Raw genomic sequence first — 19,337 nt, forward strand, 5'->3', positions numbered from 1 at the left:
GTCTCGGAAACCCACGAGCACGGGTATAGTGCTGACAAACCTAGAAACATAATCGGGGCGAACCGGGATTCGAGCCCACAATCATAGGTTTCTGGCGTGCCCAAGGGACGCAACTCTGGACAGCGAATCGCGGCGCCTTAGACGACTGGGCCACCCGTGTCCCCTCATTGCTTGAAAGAGTAACAGCATATATACATTGGTAGATTCATATACATTGTTCACCCAAATGATTGTCTAAGTAACATTGAATTATATACAAACGTTGCAAGATTTTGAACAGCTTCTTGATTTTTTGAAGACATTAATAAGTTTAATTTATGTAATGTTTGATATAAGTAGTATTTAGGGGGTTTATACAAATACCTGAGATTGTCATGAGCATTACAGATAAAGTACAAAATGGTATTCATCTTATAAGTATCTTTGTTTGCATACATGACATATTCTATCTGACTTTACGTCTTTAACTAAGGTGACACCAGCTCGAGGATATACGTGTTAGTACTGTGAAATAAGCCATGGTGTTGGGTTTGTTTCCTCAGAAGGTGACGCCTCCTAGTGTCTAGTTGACAACGTGTCTGCTAGGAGGGAGAAAGGTCGCTGGTTCGATCCCCGGCCGCACGCGTGCGTGCCGGTTAGCCCTGACTGTTTCTAGGTTTGTGAGCGCCATACCCGTGCTTGTGAGTTTCACCAAAGTGGCAAACGTCTGAGACCTGCATCACATCCGGCTTTTCTCACACATGAATTTGATAAGCTGACCTCCAAGCATACTATTCAAAGCTGTGTTAAGTCACTCACTCACTAACTCTACCTTTACGAGGTGCACACCTGCACCTGCATATATTTATATGTGCACCACCATATATACTGAACCACAAAAGAAACTTCACCATGGATAGATATATGAGAAACCTAATTTGTCCAAACACTTGAAACACACTTTGAGACATATTAAAAAGATGAGCCTTGGCAAAACTGATCATCAAGGTTGAAATTAAATTGTCAAATGTTCTTAAAGTGAAACACAACACTATTCTCTGAGAAAATGGCATCACAAGTCAGTATCTCGTGTGTCCGCCATGTGCATTGATGACTGCCGTGCAACGTCGATACATGGAATGGATGAGGCGGTTGATGAAGGCCATAGGCACTTGAGCCCATACTCTGAGGAACGCCTGATGCAGTTCAACTGCAGTTGTCGGCCTTGGTCGGACGTCATTCAGCCGTCTTTGAATCTAGTCCCACAGGGGCTCAATGGGATTTAAATCGGGACTGAGGGCAGGCCACTGCAAGGTTCTGATGCCATTCTGCTGGAGGAAGCCTCTCGCAGTGTGGGCACGGGCATTATCATGCTGAAACTCGTGGTTGCGGCGACGTGCCAAATGAGGTATGGCGTGTGGTCTCAAGACGTGATCAATGTACCGAGCTGCTGTGACACCATTGCCTCTTCCTGGACCGATGTTCTGGAAGACCACAGGGCCGACCCTCTGTGCAAGAACAATTCCACTCCACACCATGATGCTCGGACAACTCAACTACAATAGCATCCGAATAAAGTGTCCAACGGCGTTGCCAGACACTCTCTCTGCTGTTGAGATACAGTAACGGCTCTCGTCTGAGAAGAGGTCTCTTCTCCACTGCTGGCGGCGCCAATGCTGGTGCTGTGTTGCCCACTGAAGAAGGGCCCCGGCGATGACGTGGTGTCAGAATGGGTCCTCGGTGTGGCCTGTGACACTGGAGGTGTGTGCTCGTCAATTGTCGACGCACGGTGTCCGCACAAATATGTCGCTGGTGTGTCCCCATGGTCTGTCGATCAGTTTCCGTAGCAGTTACAAAGCGATCGTGAAGATGCTGTCGCACAATCTGATGATCCTGACGTCGGGTGGTGACCATGGTCTTCCACTACGTGGTCGGTCATCTGCAGTGTTGGTGGTCTGGTACCGTTGCTGGACGCTGTATATGATCCTTACTTGGACTTGAACTGCATTGGCTACTTGCCAGGCGGTTTGTCCAGCTTGCAATCGTTCAAGGCCTTGGTGTCGCTGATTTCTTGTCAATCTTGGCATGTGGTAGCAATTCAATAACGAATGAATGCTATCCGATCTGGGTGGAATTTTATTGGGCAAAAAATGGGGGAACGCATGTGCATTTCAATTTGCACGGAACTCACGTGCATCGGGTTACCATGGCCGTTGTCGTGATACGTTTGTGCGATCGGTTTTATTGTCATCTGCTTTGTTTTTTGTATCATCAAATTTCATTTTTCCGGACAAGGTAATGTTACATTTTAGAAACTTACACAAAAATTGCCCAGATATTTAAATGACAACTTTTCATGCAATCTTACTTGGGGTGACGTTTCTTTTGCGGTTCAGTATATGTTTCGCTTATATTCCAGAAATACGTTCGAGTTGAGCCACCTCGACAGTTCTGGCATTAACACTGTGATAACTGGTTTAATGAAGACGTCACGACCAGTAAGCTGCAACAGCATATCTTCATTACGATCCCAGCGGTAGACTCGTCTAGACATTCATTGGCAGTCGTATACATCATGGACGTAAATTCCAGCTCTTATCGTTATGCCCCGAGATTTAAACAAGGTTATAATTAGCAGACATCTACTTGAGCACGTGCTTTTAATAATAATAATCATCGTCGTCCTTATCATCATCATCATCATCATTCTTTTGCAAGTCTACTTTACAGAATGGGCACTACGACTGTTGCCAGTCTACCTTACAGAATGGGAACTACGACTGTGGTAAGTCTGTGTTAACGAATGCAATCTACAACTGTTGCCAGTCTACCTTACAGAATGGGAACTACGACTGGTAATTCTGTGTTAACGAATGCAATCTACGACTGTTGCCAGTCTACCTTACAGAATGGGGGCTACGACTGTGGTAAGTCTGTGTTAACGAATGCAATCTACGACTGTTGCCAGTCTACCTTACAGAATGGGAACTACGACTGGTAATTCTGTGTTAACGAAAGCGATCTACAACTGTTGCCAGTCCACCTTACAGAATGGGAACTACGACTGTGGTAAGTCTGTGTTAACGAAAGCGATCTACAACTGTTGCCAGTCCACCTTACAGAATGGGAACTACGACTGTGGTAAGTCTGTGTTAACGAAAGCGATCTACAACTGTTGCCAGTCCACCTTACAGAATGGGAACTACGACTGTGGTAAGTCTGTGTTAACGAAAGCGATCTACAACTGTTGCCAGTCCACCTTACAGAATGGGAACTACGACTGTGGTAAGTCTGTGTTAACGAATGCGAACTGCGACTGTTGCCAGTCTACCTCACAGAATGGGGGCTACGACTGTTGCCAGTCTACCTTACAGAATGGGAGCTACGACTGTGGTAAGTCTGTGTTAACGAAAGCGAACTGCGACTGTTGCCAGTCTACCTCACAGAATGGGAACTACGACTGTGGTAAGTCTGTGTTAACGAAAGCGAACTGCGACTGTTGCCAGTCTACCTTACAGAATGGGACCCACGACTGTGGTAAGTCTGTGTTAACGAAAGCGAACTGCGACTGTTGCCAGTCTACCTTACAGAATGGGAGCTACGACTGTGGTAAGTCTGTGTTAACGAATGCGAACTGCGACTGTTGCCAGTCTACCTTACAGAATGGGAACTACGACTGATGCCAATCTACCTTACAGAATTAGAGCTATGCCTGTGAGTAGTCTGTGACCACGACCGTTCCCTTATAGTATGGGAGATACGCCATAACCCAGTCAGGATAGAAGCGGTGGAATAAAACGATACCAAATGAGTTATGAGACAAGCGCGCTGTTTGTCAACGTACGATATATCTGTCTAACAGTCAAGATGACACATCGACGTATCCTGTACATCCGCCATACCTCATACTTCTCTGACTCGGGGTTGAGATCCAGCAGCGAGTAGTCAGCGTTCCTATCTCCGTTAGCGTCAATGCTGACAGTGCCGGTGATGCCTGCAGTCAGATATATAGGACAATAAGTATACAGTAGGATGAAGACAATCGCCAGGAAGAAGTATTGGCCTTTTATCATATACACAGTGTAACGTATATCACGCCGCTTGTCAGTTGACGAACTAACAAGATCATGGTTACACGTCAGCATCGTTTTGCGCTGTAGATCGTTGTGTGGAGTTTCATCCTTTTGGACACCAGAAACCTGTGATCGAGTTTTTTCTAATCCCGGTCCGCCCCGACTATGTGTCTAGGTTTGTCAGCACGATACCTGTGCTTGTGGGTCTCACCAAATTAGAAAACGTCTGAGATTTTGGTCTGTCCTCCCACATTGAACTGACATGCCGTGATATACGGTAATACTGTTTAAAATGGCGTTAAACCCAACTCACTCACTAGGCATCGTATTCCACTAAGGGACATAACGCCATTCAGCTATTCTGTTATCAAAGCGACACGTGAAGTTTCGGGGTAGAATAGGTCTTCAGCAACCCATGCTTGCCGTAAAAGGCGACTGTGCTTGTCGTAAGATGTGACTAACGGGATCAGGTGGTCAGGCTCGCTGACTTGGTTGATGCATGTCATCGTATCCCAAGTGCGTGGATCGATGCTCACAATGTCAATCACTGGATTGTCTGGTCCAGACTCGATTATTTATACACAGCTTGAATATGGGTGTGTACGGCGTTAAACAAGAAACAAACAAATGGATTTTATCATAGACGTTCAACAATCAACTGATGCGTTCGTAAAATAGTTCCTCATAACCACCTGTGTGGCAATATACTGGCAACACCGGTTTGACTTATGATGCTGAAAGGCTCAAGTAAATCTACAGGTGAGGTGTACATGGGGTTAAGGTCGCGTCCATGTGTGTATGTGTGTGGACTGATGCCGATTTATAGTGCTAGCTCACTGAGATACCATGCCGCAGTTTAACATGAATAACCCACTCAGACACAGTATACTGACTCCGAGCCGACCAGTCCTTGTTTTAGCCCCTTAATGCCGAGCGCCAGACTGGGTAACAACAAGTACCATCTTTTAACGTCTTTTGGTATGACGCGGTCGGGGATCGAACCCCGGACCAAGTTAATCTATGAATCACTGAAAAATTGATAGTATTAGAAAAGGAACATTGTGGCTTAACATTCTGATCTCGTAATATATGTACGCACTTAACGTATTATCGCACTTCCTAATTCATTGTAGACCCGTGAAGATCCGGGGTAGAATTGAGCTTCAGCAAACTATGCTTGCCGTAAAAGACGACTAACGGGATCGAGTGGTCAGACTCGCTGACTTGGTTGATGCATGTCATCGTGTCCCAATTGCGTAGATTGCGATGCTCATGATATCAATCACTGGATTGTCTGTTCCAACTCGATTGTTTTACAGACCGCCGTCATATAGCTGTAATATTGGTGAGCACAGCGTTAAACAACAAACAAACAAACTTTCTTGAAGTAGACACTTGTTGAACGCTGCATTATTCAAGTGTAAATAATCGAATCTGGATCAGACCATCCGGTGACTGATGGTTTCAATAACCATCCACGCCGTCGGCGATCGATCAACGATCAACCATGTCACTGAGCCTAACCACCCGATCCATTGTGGCGCCTCTTACGACAAAAATAGATTGTTGTGCACCTATCCCATCCCAACAAAAAATACAAAAAGAACTGATGGGCAAAAGAAAATATACCAAGTATGTGTTTAATGTAATTGAAAAACTGAAAGAACTGTTGTTAAATTTGATTATCTTTCTAACCATCACTCGTTCCTGCAACAGCTCGTAAAAAGTAATCTGTGGCTTGGTCATTTTATCTAAAAATAACAGTTACTTTGTTCAATAGAGTGGAGTCAAAGATGAATTTGTAACCACATGACCCCTATTATGCCACAAAGTAGAAAAAAAGTCACATTTATTGATTTCTGTTCAGATAAGGTTTCTATGAAACCAATCAGCAACTGTGTATTATGCGAATAAAAATAACAAAATGTAGTCAAATTATATTTTAAGGAATAAAAACCATTTAGAAGTATTGTTTGAGTGTATACGTTGCGCCAGTGCAGTTATATTATCTCTATTGAAAATTAAACATGCCATAAAATTAACTGAGAGGTATATTTACTTTTGCTCCTCAGTATAAATGGATATTGGAAAATTCATATATGATTATAGTTATTGACTGATTGAGTACGGTTTTACGCCGCTTTTAACATTACGCCAGCAATACCAGGACGGGGAACACAACAAATTCACATATTGTACCCACATGGGAAATCAAACCCAAGAATTCAGCGTGATGAGCGAACACTTTACCCACTAGGCTACCCCGCCGGCCATATATAGATAGGGACTTACCTTCAAATGTCCTGTTCCACATGCGACGTGTGATGGCGGCACCGTCGGAGATGGAGCCGTTAGCTTCCAGCGTCTCGTTGAGAGCCAGGGCGTACAGGATCACTGCATCATGGAACGCCCCCACGAAACTGTTTACCTGGAGTGAGTGAGTGAAGAAGGTTTAACTCCACTTTGAACAGTATTTAGTATGTATCATATCACCTACATTTTGGAGGACAACCCGAAGAGATACAGATCGCAGACGTTTACAACTTTGGTGGAACCCAAGAGCACGGCTATGACGCTGACAAACGATCATCGGATTCTGGTAAGCATAAGGGAGGCAACTCTGCATTGGGAATTGTGGTGCCTCAGACGAATGGGCCACCCGTGTCCCCAGTTCACGTCGAAAAAACAATGAACATGATCAAATAAAAAAGCAAACCAGTGACACGTCAATCTGCAATGGCTTTAACATAACATGGGACAGATGTCCCACGGGTCGGTACAAAGGGTGTGGTGTGGCCGTGAGGGTGGTGAGTTGATGGTCGTAACGACGGTTTTTGTTTGCTGGGTGGGGATAAACGGGGGTAGTTGTGCTGATGACAGTATGATGGGGATGGATGATGTTGGGTGAGATGAAATGTCGAGGTAATGGCTAGGTGTGGATAGTGAGGTAGTGACGGGGTGGCTGATGATCGAGTGAGTGAGTTGGGTTTAACGCCGCTTTTAACAGTATTAGTTATATCGCGGCGTGTTAGCTTAATGTGGGAGGAAATCCCAAAGTGATGCAGGTCTCAGACGTTTACCACTTCGGTGAAACCCACGAGCACGGGTATGGTGCTGACAAACCCAGAAACATAATCGGAGCGAACCGGGATTCGAACCCACAATCATAGCTTTCTGGCGTGCCCAAGGGACGCAATTCTGCACAGCGAATAGCGGCGCCTTAGACGACCGGGCCACCCGTGACACCGCTGATGATGGAGATGGGGATGGGTGATGCAGGGTAAGATGAGAATGTCGGTTTTGTTTGAATGTCGGGGATAGGACTAAGGGTGAATGCTAGGAGTCTGTTGTGAGAGACCTTTTCATTATTGGAAACAGCCTTCAACGCAAATTGCAGACGTCACGTACTGAAACGTACAAGATCGATTATAGTCGTCTAAAAGAGCCTCCACTTAAAACGCCCGCCTTTTCGACTAATGAATCCCGTCACTAGGGAATGTGTATCGAACGATGAAGCAAAGAGTATCTGTACTGCTTGATTTAGCGTAAAACTCATTTCCATGAGTAATAAACACGGGGCGCATGCAGCTACCGCAGGTTCGGAATAATCTCACGCCACAGTCATTTGTTCCCAACTGCTAAAACAAACGGTTCCGTTTAATTTCGTTTTATGGAAAAAAAATATGTTACAGCTTTAACAAGAGTTTGGACTTCCAATAATCAGGGATATAATGTGTTATCCCGGCACTGTGTCGGTATATGGCGTCTTGTCTTTTACTGTTATTGATTCCCAGTGTATTGAAGTTGTAAAGAAACTTTAACCAACTTTAGTCTAATCTTGAAAAAAAGTGGACGACATTTATAACGCACTCTTTTACACGACGCAGAAATGTGCTTCTATAAAAAGTCTAGAATGGACGCAGAACAAATATATATTGTATCCAGAGGCGCGCACATTAAAATTCACTGTACCACATTCTTGACAAGAAATATAGAGGTCTTGTAATTAGTGTAAATCTTACAGTACAGTACACTTCACTATTTCAATACTTTACAGGACCCTCATATATTCTTGAAAGTAACTATTGGGTGTCCCCTAGTTTTGAATGTCAAGGTCAGACACTGATAACGTGTTTGAAAGTTTTATCTTTTGAGGTGAGGTGAGGTGAAATGGGATTTAACGTTGCGTCCAAGATTATTGCACTTATATAGCGACGTGCATGCACGTGTGTGTGTGTAGCTGCTTTTTTACTAGTCCGGACTGATACCGATTTATAGTGCTAGCCCACTGAGATACCATGCCGCAGTTTAACATGAATACCCCACTCAGACACAGTATACTGACTCCGAGCCGACCAGTCCTTGTTTTAGCCCCTTTAGCGCCAGGAAGGGTAACAACAAGTACCGTCTTTTAACGTTTTTTAGTATGAATGCTCAGGGCGGACGCTCTACCACTAGACTACGGAGTCGGCCCTTATCTTTTGAAGACCGAGCTGTAATTTTGCGACAAAGTTCATATGCACGCTCATCATCCCTTCATTGACAGATCTTACCTCCTCCTCCCCGTACGTAAAGTTCTTGTACATCTGAGCAGCTCTTCTTTTCACCTCCTCCGAGAAACGTCTGTACTCTGGGCTCGTCGGCTTCCTCAAAGTGACGGTCATCAACGCTTCGTACGCCAGCCTTGCCTTCTTGTTGCGAGCTTCCGTGTCGTTCTCACGGTACCACGGCCTCTCGCTGGCGTTCTTACTGTCAAGCAAGAGTTATGAGTGAGTGAGTGTGTTGGGTTTAACGCTGTTTTAAGCGGTATTTAAGTTTTATCATATACTTCAGTGTGAAAGACTGAGTTTTCTGAAGATGAGAAAAGTGATATTTTAATTGCAGTGAACATAACACTTAATATTTCACTGCAGTGATCAAGACACTTTGACGGAACTATTATCATACAAGGGTTACCTCCCGTTAAATTGTCTCCCTTTATCGTAAGTGTCAAGCCCGTACGCAAACTGTTGACGTCCTTTTTGCGTTAGTTCCACATTGACAAGGCAAAATAATGACAGGTGGTCATTTATGGAGTAAATATCACTTTTGTTATTTTCTCGAAAATGCTTCGTTATAAACTGTAAATTTCTCATTTAACAGTTTTGTTACTTGACCAGCGTGTATTCTTTCGCTTCCAACAGCGGTCTCCTTGTATGATACAGAATGTTCGTGACCCTAGATATTTTTTATACTTTTGTTAATATTCTTTTAGATATTGCAAAAACGGAATTACTTTTTAAGTCGCAAATACAAGGGGTGGTGAACCGTAGGTAGGGAGAATTTACGTTTCAAGGTTTTACATTTGTAATGAAATCATTTAATATTCCGGTAGAAAACTACAAAAAAGTATATAATTAATAGGATATTTCATGTGTCGAGTGAAATATCATGTTTCTCTCATATATACGCCACTCAAGAAAATATCTCCTTTCCGCCCGTCACGAGATGAGAGAAACATGATATTTCACTCGACACATGAAATATCCTCAATATATCAAGGCGTGTCAGCTTGGTTCGGGGGGTAAGCCCAAAGGGATTCAGATCTTTGACGCTTTCACTTTGCGTATAAGATATATATTTAACTATGTGCAGCGATTTAATCATGTTTTTGTTCAACGAAGGCGAATACGTCTTACCAATTCTACGGATACGAACGCATCTCGTTTACGTGCACGACTAACATACACCATATGTATAACTGGCCCGATTTACGCAACAAAAGTTAATCCCAAACATGTCGTTATATTCAAGAGTTAAAAAATCGCAAATGAAGTTTCCAATCTCTCAATCACACATATTAATCTGCTGAGATTGAAAAGGAGATTGTAACTGGGAATGGATTCGTTATTAAAGAGGACGGAGCCAACTAAATCCAATATCAACTATTTCAATCTCACCGGCATGCCATAGGGTGGCGTAATTTAATTGTTTATCTTTAAACATACTCGAATCATCAAAGGCTGAAAGCTGGTAGATTAAGGGCTCGAAAAGAGATTGCATCAACGATACACCAATACTCATGCAAATTATCTAAAAAACTTTCTATTTCACCTGCTCTTGTGGACCTCATCTCAGACCTACTCTCACCTATCTTCCTCAGCTAATCGATTTACTCGAGAATAAATATTCTTCTAAAGAATAACAAATTACGCGAAAGACGTCCCGCAATTATCTCAAGAAAGAGCAATGTCCTTGACAAAAAGCAAGTTAATGTACTTTGTAACTAATCCAGATAAGACGAGGGATGTGGAGACACACGGCTAAACAACGATCCTCTTATATCCCGGAAAATTGAGGAAATCAGAGACTTGAATATATTCATTGGCAGCTATGTGTAGCAGGTTTTGATGTTAACGAATGAGGCTGTCGGAACAAGGGGTTATCTGAAGGCGAGGAAAGGGGAAATGGCGAGCGTTTTATTACAAACACCGAAGCCTTGATCACCAGTAAGAGCGATAGACGCTGAAGCATTCCTGTACGGATCTGAATAGAACGAGTGGATCTCACGACAGACCTACACTCCAACTGTCTCCCTCAGCTTAAGGGTTAGTGTGGACTGTGGACTGTGGTTTAGAAGTATATGGGAACAGCGAAACTTGGTTAATCCAGAAACTTGGCATTCTGAAGGAACAATATTTTTGTATTGAGCTGATTATTTCGCACTGTTTTGATGTGTTAGAGTGGGAAGTCACCATAAAAGCAGAAGTGGTAAGGTATTGTTAGTCCGAAACCCGGTTAAACCAAACATCTCCACTATCCGGACAGATACTTTTGTTGGTCATGATCGTTGATTTCGTCATCCTAAAAATCGCCAATCCGGGAAATTTGATTGAGGTCGCTATCGTTCAGATTAACAGGTTTCCCTGAACATTTACACATATTTTACTCCGTTATATGGGGTTAGTTCATCTCGATACTCCTGACAGTCGATATTGATTATGTACCGAGGGTCTGGGTGTACGGAGGCACGCTTAACACTGTGCCAACATAATTCTGATCAAAGGGACATTGATCTGGGCAGATCTGCTTCTTGGCGAGATGTGTGTTACCATCACAAAACATTCAGATTGATTCAACATGTCGTGAGAGGCGACGTTTAGGCTCAGGTCTTCATGACTTGGTTGATGCATGTCATCGTATCCCAATTGCATAGATCAATGGTCATGATGTCAATCACTGGATTGTCTGGATCAGACACAGTTATTTACAGACCGACGTCTTATAGAATATTGATGCGGCGTTAAAGAACAAACAAACAAACTTCCTTGGAGTATAGACTTGTTGAACGCCGCACTCAGGATTATTCAAATGTAAATAATCGAGTCTGGCCCAGACCATCTAGTGACTGATAGTTTGAATAACGATCCACGCCGTCGGCGATCGATCACCGCTGTCATTTGGCTAGCATATAGTTCAGTACGGCGTTTAACAACAAGCATGAGTGAGTGAGTGAGTGAGTGAGTGGGTGAGTGAGTGAGTGAGTGAGTGAGTGACTGAGTGGGTGAGTGAGTGAGTGAGTGAGTGAGTGAGTGAGTGAGTGAGTTATATCACGACACAAGCAAATAAAGAAAACGTTGAACGCCATGCAATGGCCGAGCGATCGCGCCCAAAATTGGGAGACATATGACAATCAGTATTTGGAGAAAAGGTGCAGATAATCGATGCGGAAATTGTGAGAATACCAAACGTAACCCCCTGACATAAAATGGACTTGTCCGACATTGCCAAGGTCGGGTGGGTTTCGGGGAGTCATCATTATTTAAATGCGGGTAAATGTTTTCAAAGCTTCTACAATTGATTGACATCCGTAAAAAGGCTGTACAAAATGTTCATATTTCAAATAAGAAATAAACGACTCGTGGTCGTTGTTTATCGTACGATAAAACATTGCAGGGAGAATAAACCACTCGGGACTGCTCCCCTCATGGTTTATTTTCCCTGCAGTGTTTTATTTCACGACAAAACCCTTTCCATATCCAATAGAAATCTCTGCATAAAGCAGAGTCGAATGAGGTGAGGTGAAATTGGGTTTAACATCGCGTCCACGATTATTGCACTTATATAGCGACGTGCATGCACGCGTATGTGTGTGTGTGGCTGCTTGTACTAGACCGGACTGATGCCGATTAATAGTGCTAGTTCACTGAGATACCATGCAGTTTAACATGAATATCCCACTCAGACACTCTGTACTGAGTCCGAGCCGACCAGTCCTTGTTTTAACCCCTTAATGCCGAGCGCCAGTCAGGGTAACAACAAGTACCATCTGAACACTCCTCTTAAAGAACATGAGAAGACAATTGTACTGATGAAGTGATAAAGTGATACGCAACACCTGCAAGGTCTTTGACCATTAAAGGTGAGGTGAAATGGGGTTGAACGTCCCTCCCAAGATTATTGCACTTATATAGCGACGTGGATGCACGTACGTGTGTGTGTGTGTGTGTGGCTGCTTGTACTAGTCCGGACTGATGCCGATTTATAGTGCTAGCTCACTGAGATACCATGCCGCAGTTTAACATGAACACCCCACTCAGACACAATATACTGACTCCGAGCCGACCAGTCCTTGTTTTAACCCCTTAATGCCGAGCGCCAGGAAGGGTAACAACAAGTACCATCTTTTAACGTCTCTTGGTATGACGCGGCCGGGTATCGAACGCCGGACCTTCCGCTCTCCGGGTGGGAGGCTCTACCACTAGACCACGGAGGCGGTCAGAGTCGAATGAACGATTCCAACAATGAACATGTGTTTATGAATCGCTATAAAATAGTAAGGATACCAGATATTCGCGAAAAGGTGAGCGTATCCTGCCCTACCGGTAACACCCATCACAAACACATGCAAATACAAGTCAATTGTTCACCTGAAAAAACAAGGGAACGCATGGTACAAGTCAAAATAGGGAACTCCCACTCGTCCTCTATTTCTTAATTTAATAGTTAAATACTTTTTATGTCACTCTGCTTTTAACAAGGTGATTTTTTCTGTGTTTGCATGTCGCAGGTGAACACTAATCACTACTGTGCAGACTCTTCATGCGTTGATCTGCCAGGCAAAGATTTCTGAAGTGATCATGAACCAACCAATGCCCGACAAGACATATGTTGAAACAAGCTCCTCACAGCGATAGCCCGTTCGCGGAGCTCTCAAAACTATTGCAGCCACCGCTCAAAGCCGCCCCACTGTGATAGGTGGTCACCACCATGCTTGAAGTTGAACTCGCAACCGAAGGACCGTTATGTTTACAAACAAGCGCTGACTGTCGTGACGCCGAATACTCTTACCCAAGCTAAATTAATTTCTTTGTTTGTCAATTTGAATTTCTCTTTCATTTCAACTATCATGTAATTGGTATAGTAAGAATGTAACGGGGAATTTGAGTGATTTTCCGTTCGTCTGCAATCTCGAACCAGTCTGATCCAACAAACAAAAAGTTAAATTCATCTGGGAATATCATCAGTAAAATAATTGTATTGTCATCCCCAAAGACAAACACAAGTATGAACGTTACTACATTTGGGGTTAGAGGGTATATTTCAGGATCTTGTAATGGCCGCGCCAACTAGTCATTGGTAGGTGGCAGCGATGTTACCGAGTGTGTAACGAAGGTGTCACGCGCTGGGAAGGAACTTGATTTTAGCAGGGACATAAGCAGAAGTCCGCTTTCGCCTTTCGTATTCTGATTGGATTCTGGACAAATGGTTTCAGTTACACTAAAAAGTGTTAATGAATATTTGTCCTCTGAAAATTCACCGGAGCTTCATCACCGCTATCTGTTTTACTGATAGACGTAAATATAAAACTAGAACGCCAGACAATAACCAGTTTCGATTATCAAACAAAACAGATTCCATTCTGCGTAACAGGCAAAATAGCGGTGACAATTATACGAATGGAATGGACACCAGGGGTTCCCGAACAGGGTAAGCATGTAAGGCCCTACCGGAAGAACCCACCACTCACACAATTAGCATGAAGAACGCATCTGTATGTTACCTGACACTGTAATAAACCTCGACGCACAACATCATTTTCCCCGGAACAAAAATGGAACACCTAATACCTGAACCTCATCGAACACTTCAAGAGTCTCGGAACAGGATACCTCGATTTTCAGGATTGAAAGGATTACAGCAGATGACCAAGCATCATTACCCGATTAAACATAGCATCTTAGTCCGAACCACACCCCAGAAGGATGTCTTAGTGAATGATCCTGCCGCACCCAAATCTATAGGCAAAGGCACCGATGCTGAACACACTTCTTAAAGAACATGAGAAGACAATTGTACTGATGAAGTGATGAAGTGATACGCAACACCTGCAAGGTCTTTGACCATTTAAACGAGTGAGTGAGTTTGGTTTTACGCCGCTTTTAGCAATATTCCAGCAATATCAAGGCGGGAGACACCAGAAATGGGCTTCACACATTGTACTGAATATAGACTTAAAAAGTTTCAGCGATTGTCACATATCATTAATGTTAAACCGTTATATATAATGCGAGATTCCATATTTGCTTATATGATGTTATTATCGTACGTACTACGTCACCGTAGGGTGGCGAGATTGTCTATAGGTTCGACGTCACACGAAGGCCCGAGTTCGATCCCCTACCAAGGTATAAAGTGTGAAGCCCATTTTTGGTTTCCCCAGATATTAATGGAATATTGCTAGAAGCGTCGTAAAATCACACTCACTAAAGTCTCCACACGATGTGTGAGTGGGTGAGTTGGGTTTAACGCCAGTTATATCGCGGCGTGTCAGCTTAAAGTGGGAGGAAAGCCCCAAGTGATGCGGGTCTCAGACGTTTACCACTTAGGTGAAACCCACGAGCACGGGTATGGTGCTGACAAACCTAGAAACATAATCGGGGCGAACCGGGATTCGAACCCACAGTCATAGGTTTCTGGCATGTCGAAGGGACGCAACTCTGCACAGCGAATCGCGGGGCCTTAGACGACTGGGCTACCCGTGCCCCCGTCTCCACAAGAGACATATAGATTCTTTCGGTGCCATTCCACAGAGAAAGGGCAATTCATCTTATTTAATGACTCTATGAGTGCGGACTTATGTTTTAGTTTCCCAGGAGACTCATTTAACAGCTTAACGTCCCCGTATGAGGGCCATGACGAGGATGTGATTGACGTTGATGTCGCCTTCACGGACGTAGCCCTTTGTTCTCATCACCGTATGCAGTGAGCAGATGGGAAGTCTATCACAGGGGTCTGCGGTCAGGCTAATTAGGAAGCACCATGCGTGAAGTGTTCAAAAGATATGACGCCACAGTCGAATATAGAAAAGCGCCAAATTTAGGGGGTTTATTGTGATTGACCAATCAGAATCGAGTAATTTCCAAATTCATGGTAGAATGGTCCATGTACTTCATCCCCCGTTATACCGTCATAACTGGTGGGAAGTGTTTCAGATGCGGCAAGGAATTGAAGCTCTACCATTCATCGCTTCTGTTTGTTTGTTTGTTTGTTGTCTAACGCCGCACTCAACACTATTCCAGCTTCATGACGGCGGTCTGTAAATAATCGAGTCTGGAAAGACAATCCAGTGATTGACATCATGAGCATCGATCCACGCAATTGGGACACGATGACATGGATCAAACAAGTCAGTGGGCTTGAACACCCGATCCCGTTAGTCGCCTCTTACTCCAAGCACAATCGCCTTTTATGGTAAGCATGGGTTGCTGAAGACCTATTCTACCCCGGATCTTCACGGGTCTCTGAACATATAACTTCTGACGAAAGTTTTCGATTTCTTTGTACGATTGGGTTGGGTCTGTTCTGCTAACCAATGATCAGTTCTAGCTCAGGTCTATATAACATGAAGGAACAGCCAAACAGAACGACGTGATATTGCCACGTTGTAAGTCCAGCAGTACGGGGCGGTGGGGTAGCCTAGTGGTTAAAGCATTCGCTCGTACCACCGAAGGTCCGGGTTCGGATGCCTACATGGGTACAATTTCTGGAGCCCATTTCTGGAGTTCCCCGTCGTGATATTGCTGGAATGTTGCTAAACTTTAAGCTTTACGCACTCACTCACTCACTCACTCACTCACTCACTCACAGTACACTCTTTGTTTTTGTTTTTATCTTTTTATATGAAACAAAATCGAGCCGCATACCTTGTTCTTGACATGAAGTCTATTGTTTACATCATGTCTGGTTTACTATGTTATGTTACTAAAATGCATCTGCTGCTGCTACTGCTACTGCTACTGCTACTGCTGTTACTACTGCTACCGTCACCATTACGTCTGCTGCTGCTACCGTTATCACTACCGCTTCTACTTCTACTACGACTACTACTACTACTAATAATAATAATAATGTTGCTGCCTCTGCTACTGCTGCGTCGGTAGGTAGCCTAGTGGTTACGGCGTTCACTCTTCACCCCGAAGACCCGGGGTTCGATTCTCAAAAAGGGTACAATGTGTAAAAAAAAACATTTCTGGCGTCCCCCGCCGTGGTATTGCTGGAATATTGCCAAAAGCAGCATACAAACATAATCACTCACTCTGATGGTGATGCTGATGCTATTTTGGAGTCTGTTGTTACTTACTACTAGTTTTGTTTTGTTTGTTTGTTGTTTAACGCCACACTCACAAATATTCCAGCTGCATGTATATGACGGCGGTCTGTGAATAATCGAGTCTGCACCAGACAATCCAGTGATTGACATCATGAGCATAGATCCACGCAATTGGGATACGATGACATGCATCAACCAAGTCAGCGAGCCTGACCCGATCGCGTTAGTCGCCTCTGACTACTGGTACAGCTGCACTTACCTCGAGAACAGGTCGATGTTGAAGAAGACGTATTCGCCGTTGTCGAAGTTGAGTTCATGAGCCTTTATCATAATCTCCCTGACGGAATCCGGGGATGCGCAGAGGACGATGACTGAAACAGAGAATACATCATACAGAACCAGTATATATACACACAGCGAGGGTACATGTATATCTACAACGTTACGTTGATATATGGAGAATCTCACACAAGTGTCTTTTGATACCAAATATATCTATACACGGGTCGGTAAAAGTTTAAAACTCCGAGGGTGATATTCTATTTATCATCCAACATCATTCTTCCAACTTTTTCGGTCTGTAGACAGTAATACTAGTAAGCAGTGTTAAGCGTAAAAAGTACTGCTAACAGCTTCAGTAGCAGAGCCATTAGTGATGTCATTTGATTATGACAGCATGGTAACCAATAACGTCACAGTGGTCTGCTAAGTATTGTGATGCAATTTAATAGCAGCGATGTAGATATCGTTTATCTCACCCAAGCGATATCTCCTGTGGGAGCTAGTTTGGGGTGATAAAAGATACTTAACAGTCAGTGTATAGAATGACTGAAATCGTCCCTAAGGCAATTTACAAAAAAAAGCCTTGATATTTAAGTCAGTTTACATATTAACTGAAAAGTCCGTTCATTATTAAACTATGACCACGAATCATCATCCAGTGACTTAAAATAATAGATTGAAAGAAACGAAAGTCAATATATATATCTTAAATATATTTTTTGGCTTCTACTCCTTGCATAATTAGTCTTTTGTAACGCTTTTTCAAGCCCTTTTTAACCTCACAATAGTTTTAACATACTCTTTAGTCAATTTGTAAAGTAACTGAAAATTATAGGCGTTTTACAAATATTTAAGCATTGTTATTAGATTGCCTAGTGAATCACATTTTACACTTTGACTGATAGTACACATGGACTGTAACAATCATACGTTGGTGTTTTGTCACACATACACAGAATAGGACGTACAAACAAGGAGATATAGTTACTGTAGCTACAGGCTCACAACCTGTCATTATGCCTGTATATGTGAAAGGTTTTTAAATCTTGTTCCAGCTATATGATGGCGAGGCGGCTCGGACAAGGGTCGTCATCTTGTCATTAAGTATGCTACAACATATGTCAAGGGGCATGGCTGGACGCTTTGATTACATTAGGTTTGGAACAAGGATTTCATTTGTCTAAATCACACATCAGGGGGCTATCCAGGAATCTTGTATGAGATAGTCAAGGACAGACGGATCGCAGGTCAAGGTCACGCATACGAGTAACCTTGTTGTATATATTCTCGTCTAGGTCACACAGTGACTGATGGCCTGGGCGTGGTCATATCACCTGTCTGCATCGATACAACTCGACTTTCCTTACAAATAATGATATTCGCCAGGTTCGCAGACTCGTGCATTATTTGTAACGAATATCCAGCTGCGGGTGCGTCCTTAACAGAAATATGAGTGTAAATGGTCTAGAATGTCTTCTATCGGTCCCTTTGACATTTTTAGAATAGGTCTTCAGCAACCCATGCTTGTCGTAAGAGGCGACTATGCTTTTTGTAAGAGGCGACTAAAGGGATCGGGTGGTCAGGCTCGCTGACTTGGTTGATTCATGTCATCGATCCCAATTGTGTTGATCAAAATTCAAGATGTCAATCACGGAATTGTCTGGCCCAGACTCGATTCTTTACAGACCTCCGTCATATAGCTGGGATATTGCTGAATGTGGCGTTTAACAACAAACAAACAAACATCCGACATGTGTGTCCGCAGATATATCATTACTCAGACAAAACTAGGAAAAGATATACGTGTGATAAAGTTGAAACTGTATATGATGGTACGCATGCGTGTTGGCATTGGCCATTCCACACATGTAGCGAAATCAATGGCAAGCTCATGGTACCCCGAGAGTCGTTAGTTAAAGTACCATTCAGTTTGGAATAGAAACCCTGGCACAGACATTAAGGATTTAATTATTTCCTGTATTTCATAAGCTGGTAATTGTAGGTGATACCACATTTAACTCGCTTCCGTCTCACTATAGTAACACATTTGTGGTCGGAGATGGATTGAAAGTCTTATTGATCTTACAATCCATCGCCGTCTCCTGGCCTTAGGAAAACACATGGCCGTGCGTCTAAAGCACGTTACAGACATGTCGACAACTCTGTTCATCCCAGTCATGACCCACGACGTCGGTGATGTTGCATAGCGGCAAAGACGTCGCAGGAAGCATCGCGTGTTTATATCCCAGTCGATGGAGATTTTAATATCAAACAATTTTCTCGTGAAAAACATTTCTTTAAAAATGATATGAATTTCCTTTTCTTCTTTTTTAATGCATCAGAAGTAATAATCTTCAAGGCAAAGGATCCAGTAGAAAATGGATGTGTTTAGAAAACAGATGTTTTATAGG

At 43.3% G+C, this 19,337-nt stretch overlaps 1 protein-coding gene across 3 annotated transcripts in view; it reads right to left on the bottom strand.

Moving 5' to 3' along the window:
* The window catches only part of LOC124143341 (atrial natriuretic peptide receptor 1-like), a 258,349-nt gene that overhangs the window by 22,529 nt on the left and 216,483 nt on the right, over nucleotides 1-19,337 (bottom strand). For all 3 annotated transcript variants that reach the window (XM_046512280.2, XM_046512278.2, XM_046512279.2), the window contains 4 exons: nucleotides 16,904-17,015; nucleotides 8,606-8,801; nucleotides 6,345-6,480; nucleotides 3,882-3,973 (listed from right to left, as the gene is read on the bottom strand). In XM_046512280.2, coding sequence (XP_046368236.2) covers nucleotides 3,882-3,973; nucleotides 6,345-6,480; nucleotides 8,606-8,801; nucleotides 16,904-17,015 — 536 coding nt within the window. The remainder of the gene's footprint in view (nucleotides 1-3,881; nucleotides 3,974-6,344; nucleotides 6,481-8,605; nucleotides 8,802-16,903; nucleotides 17,016-19,337) is intronic.

The sequence above is a fragment of the Haliotis rufescens genome, unplaced genomic scaffold, assembly GCF_023055435.1.
Source record: "Haliotis rufescens isolate VD_foot unplaced genomic scaffold, xgHalRufe1.0.p SCAF_14, whole genome shotgun sequence".
NCBI classification, from domain to species: domain Eukaryota; kingdom Metazoa; phylum Mollusca; class Gastropoda; order Lepetellida; family Haliotidae; genus Haliotis; species Haliotis rufescens.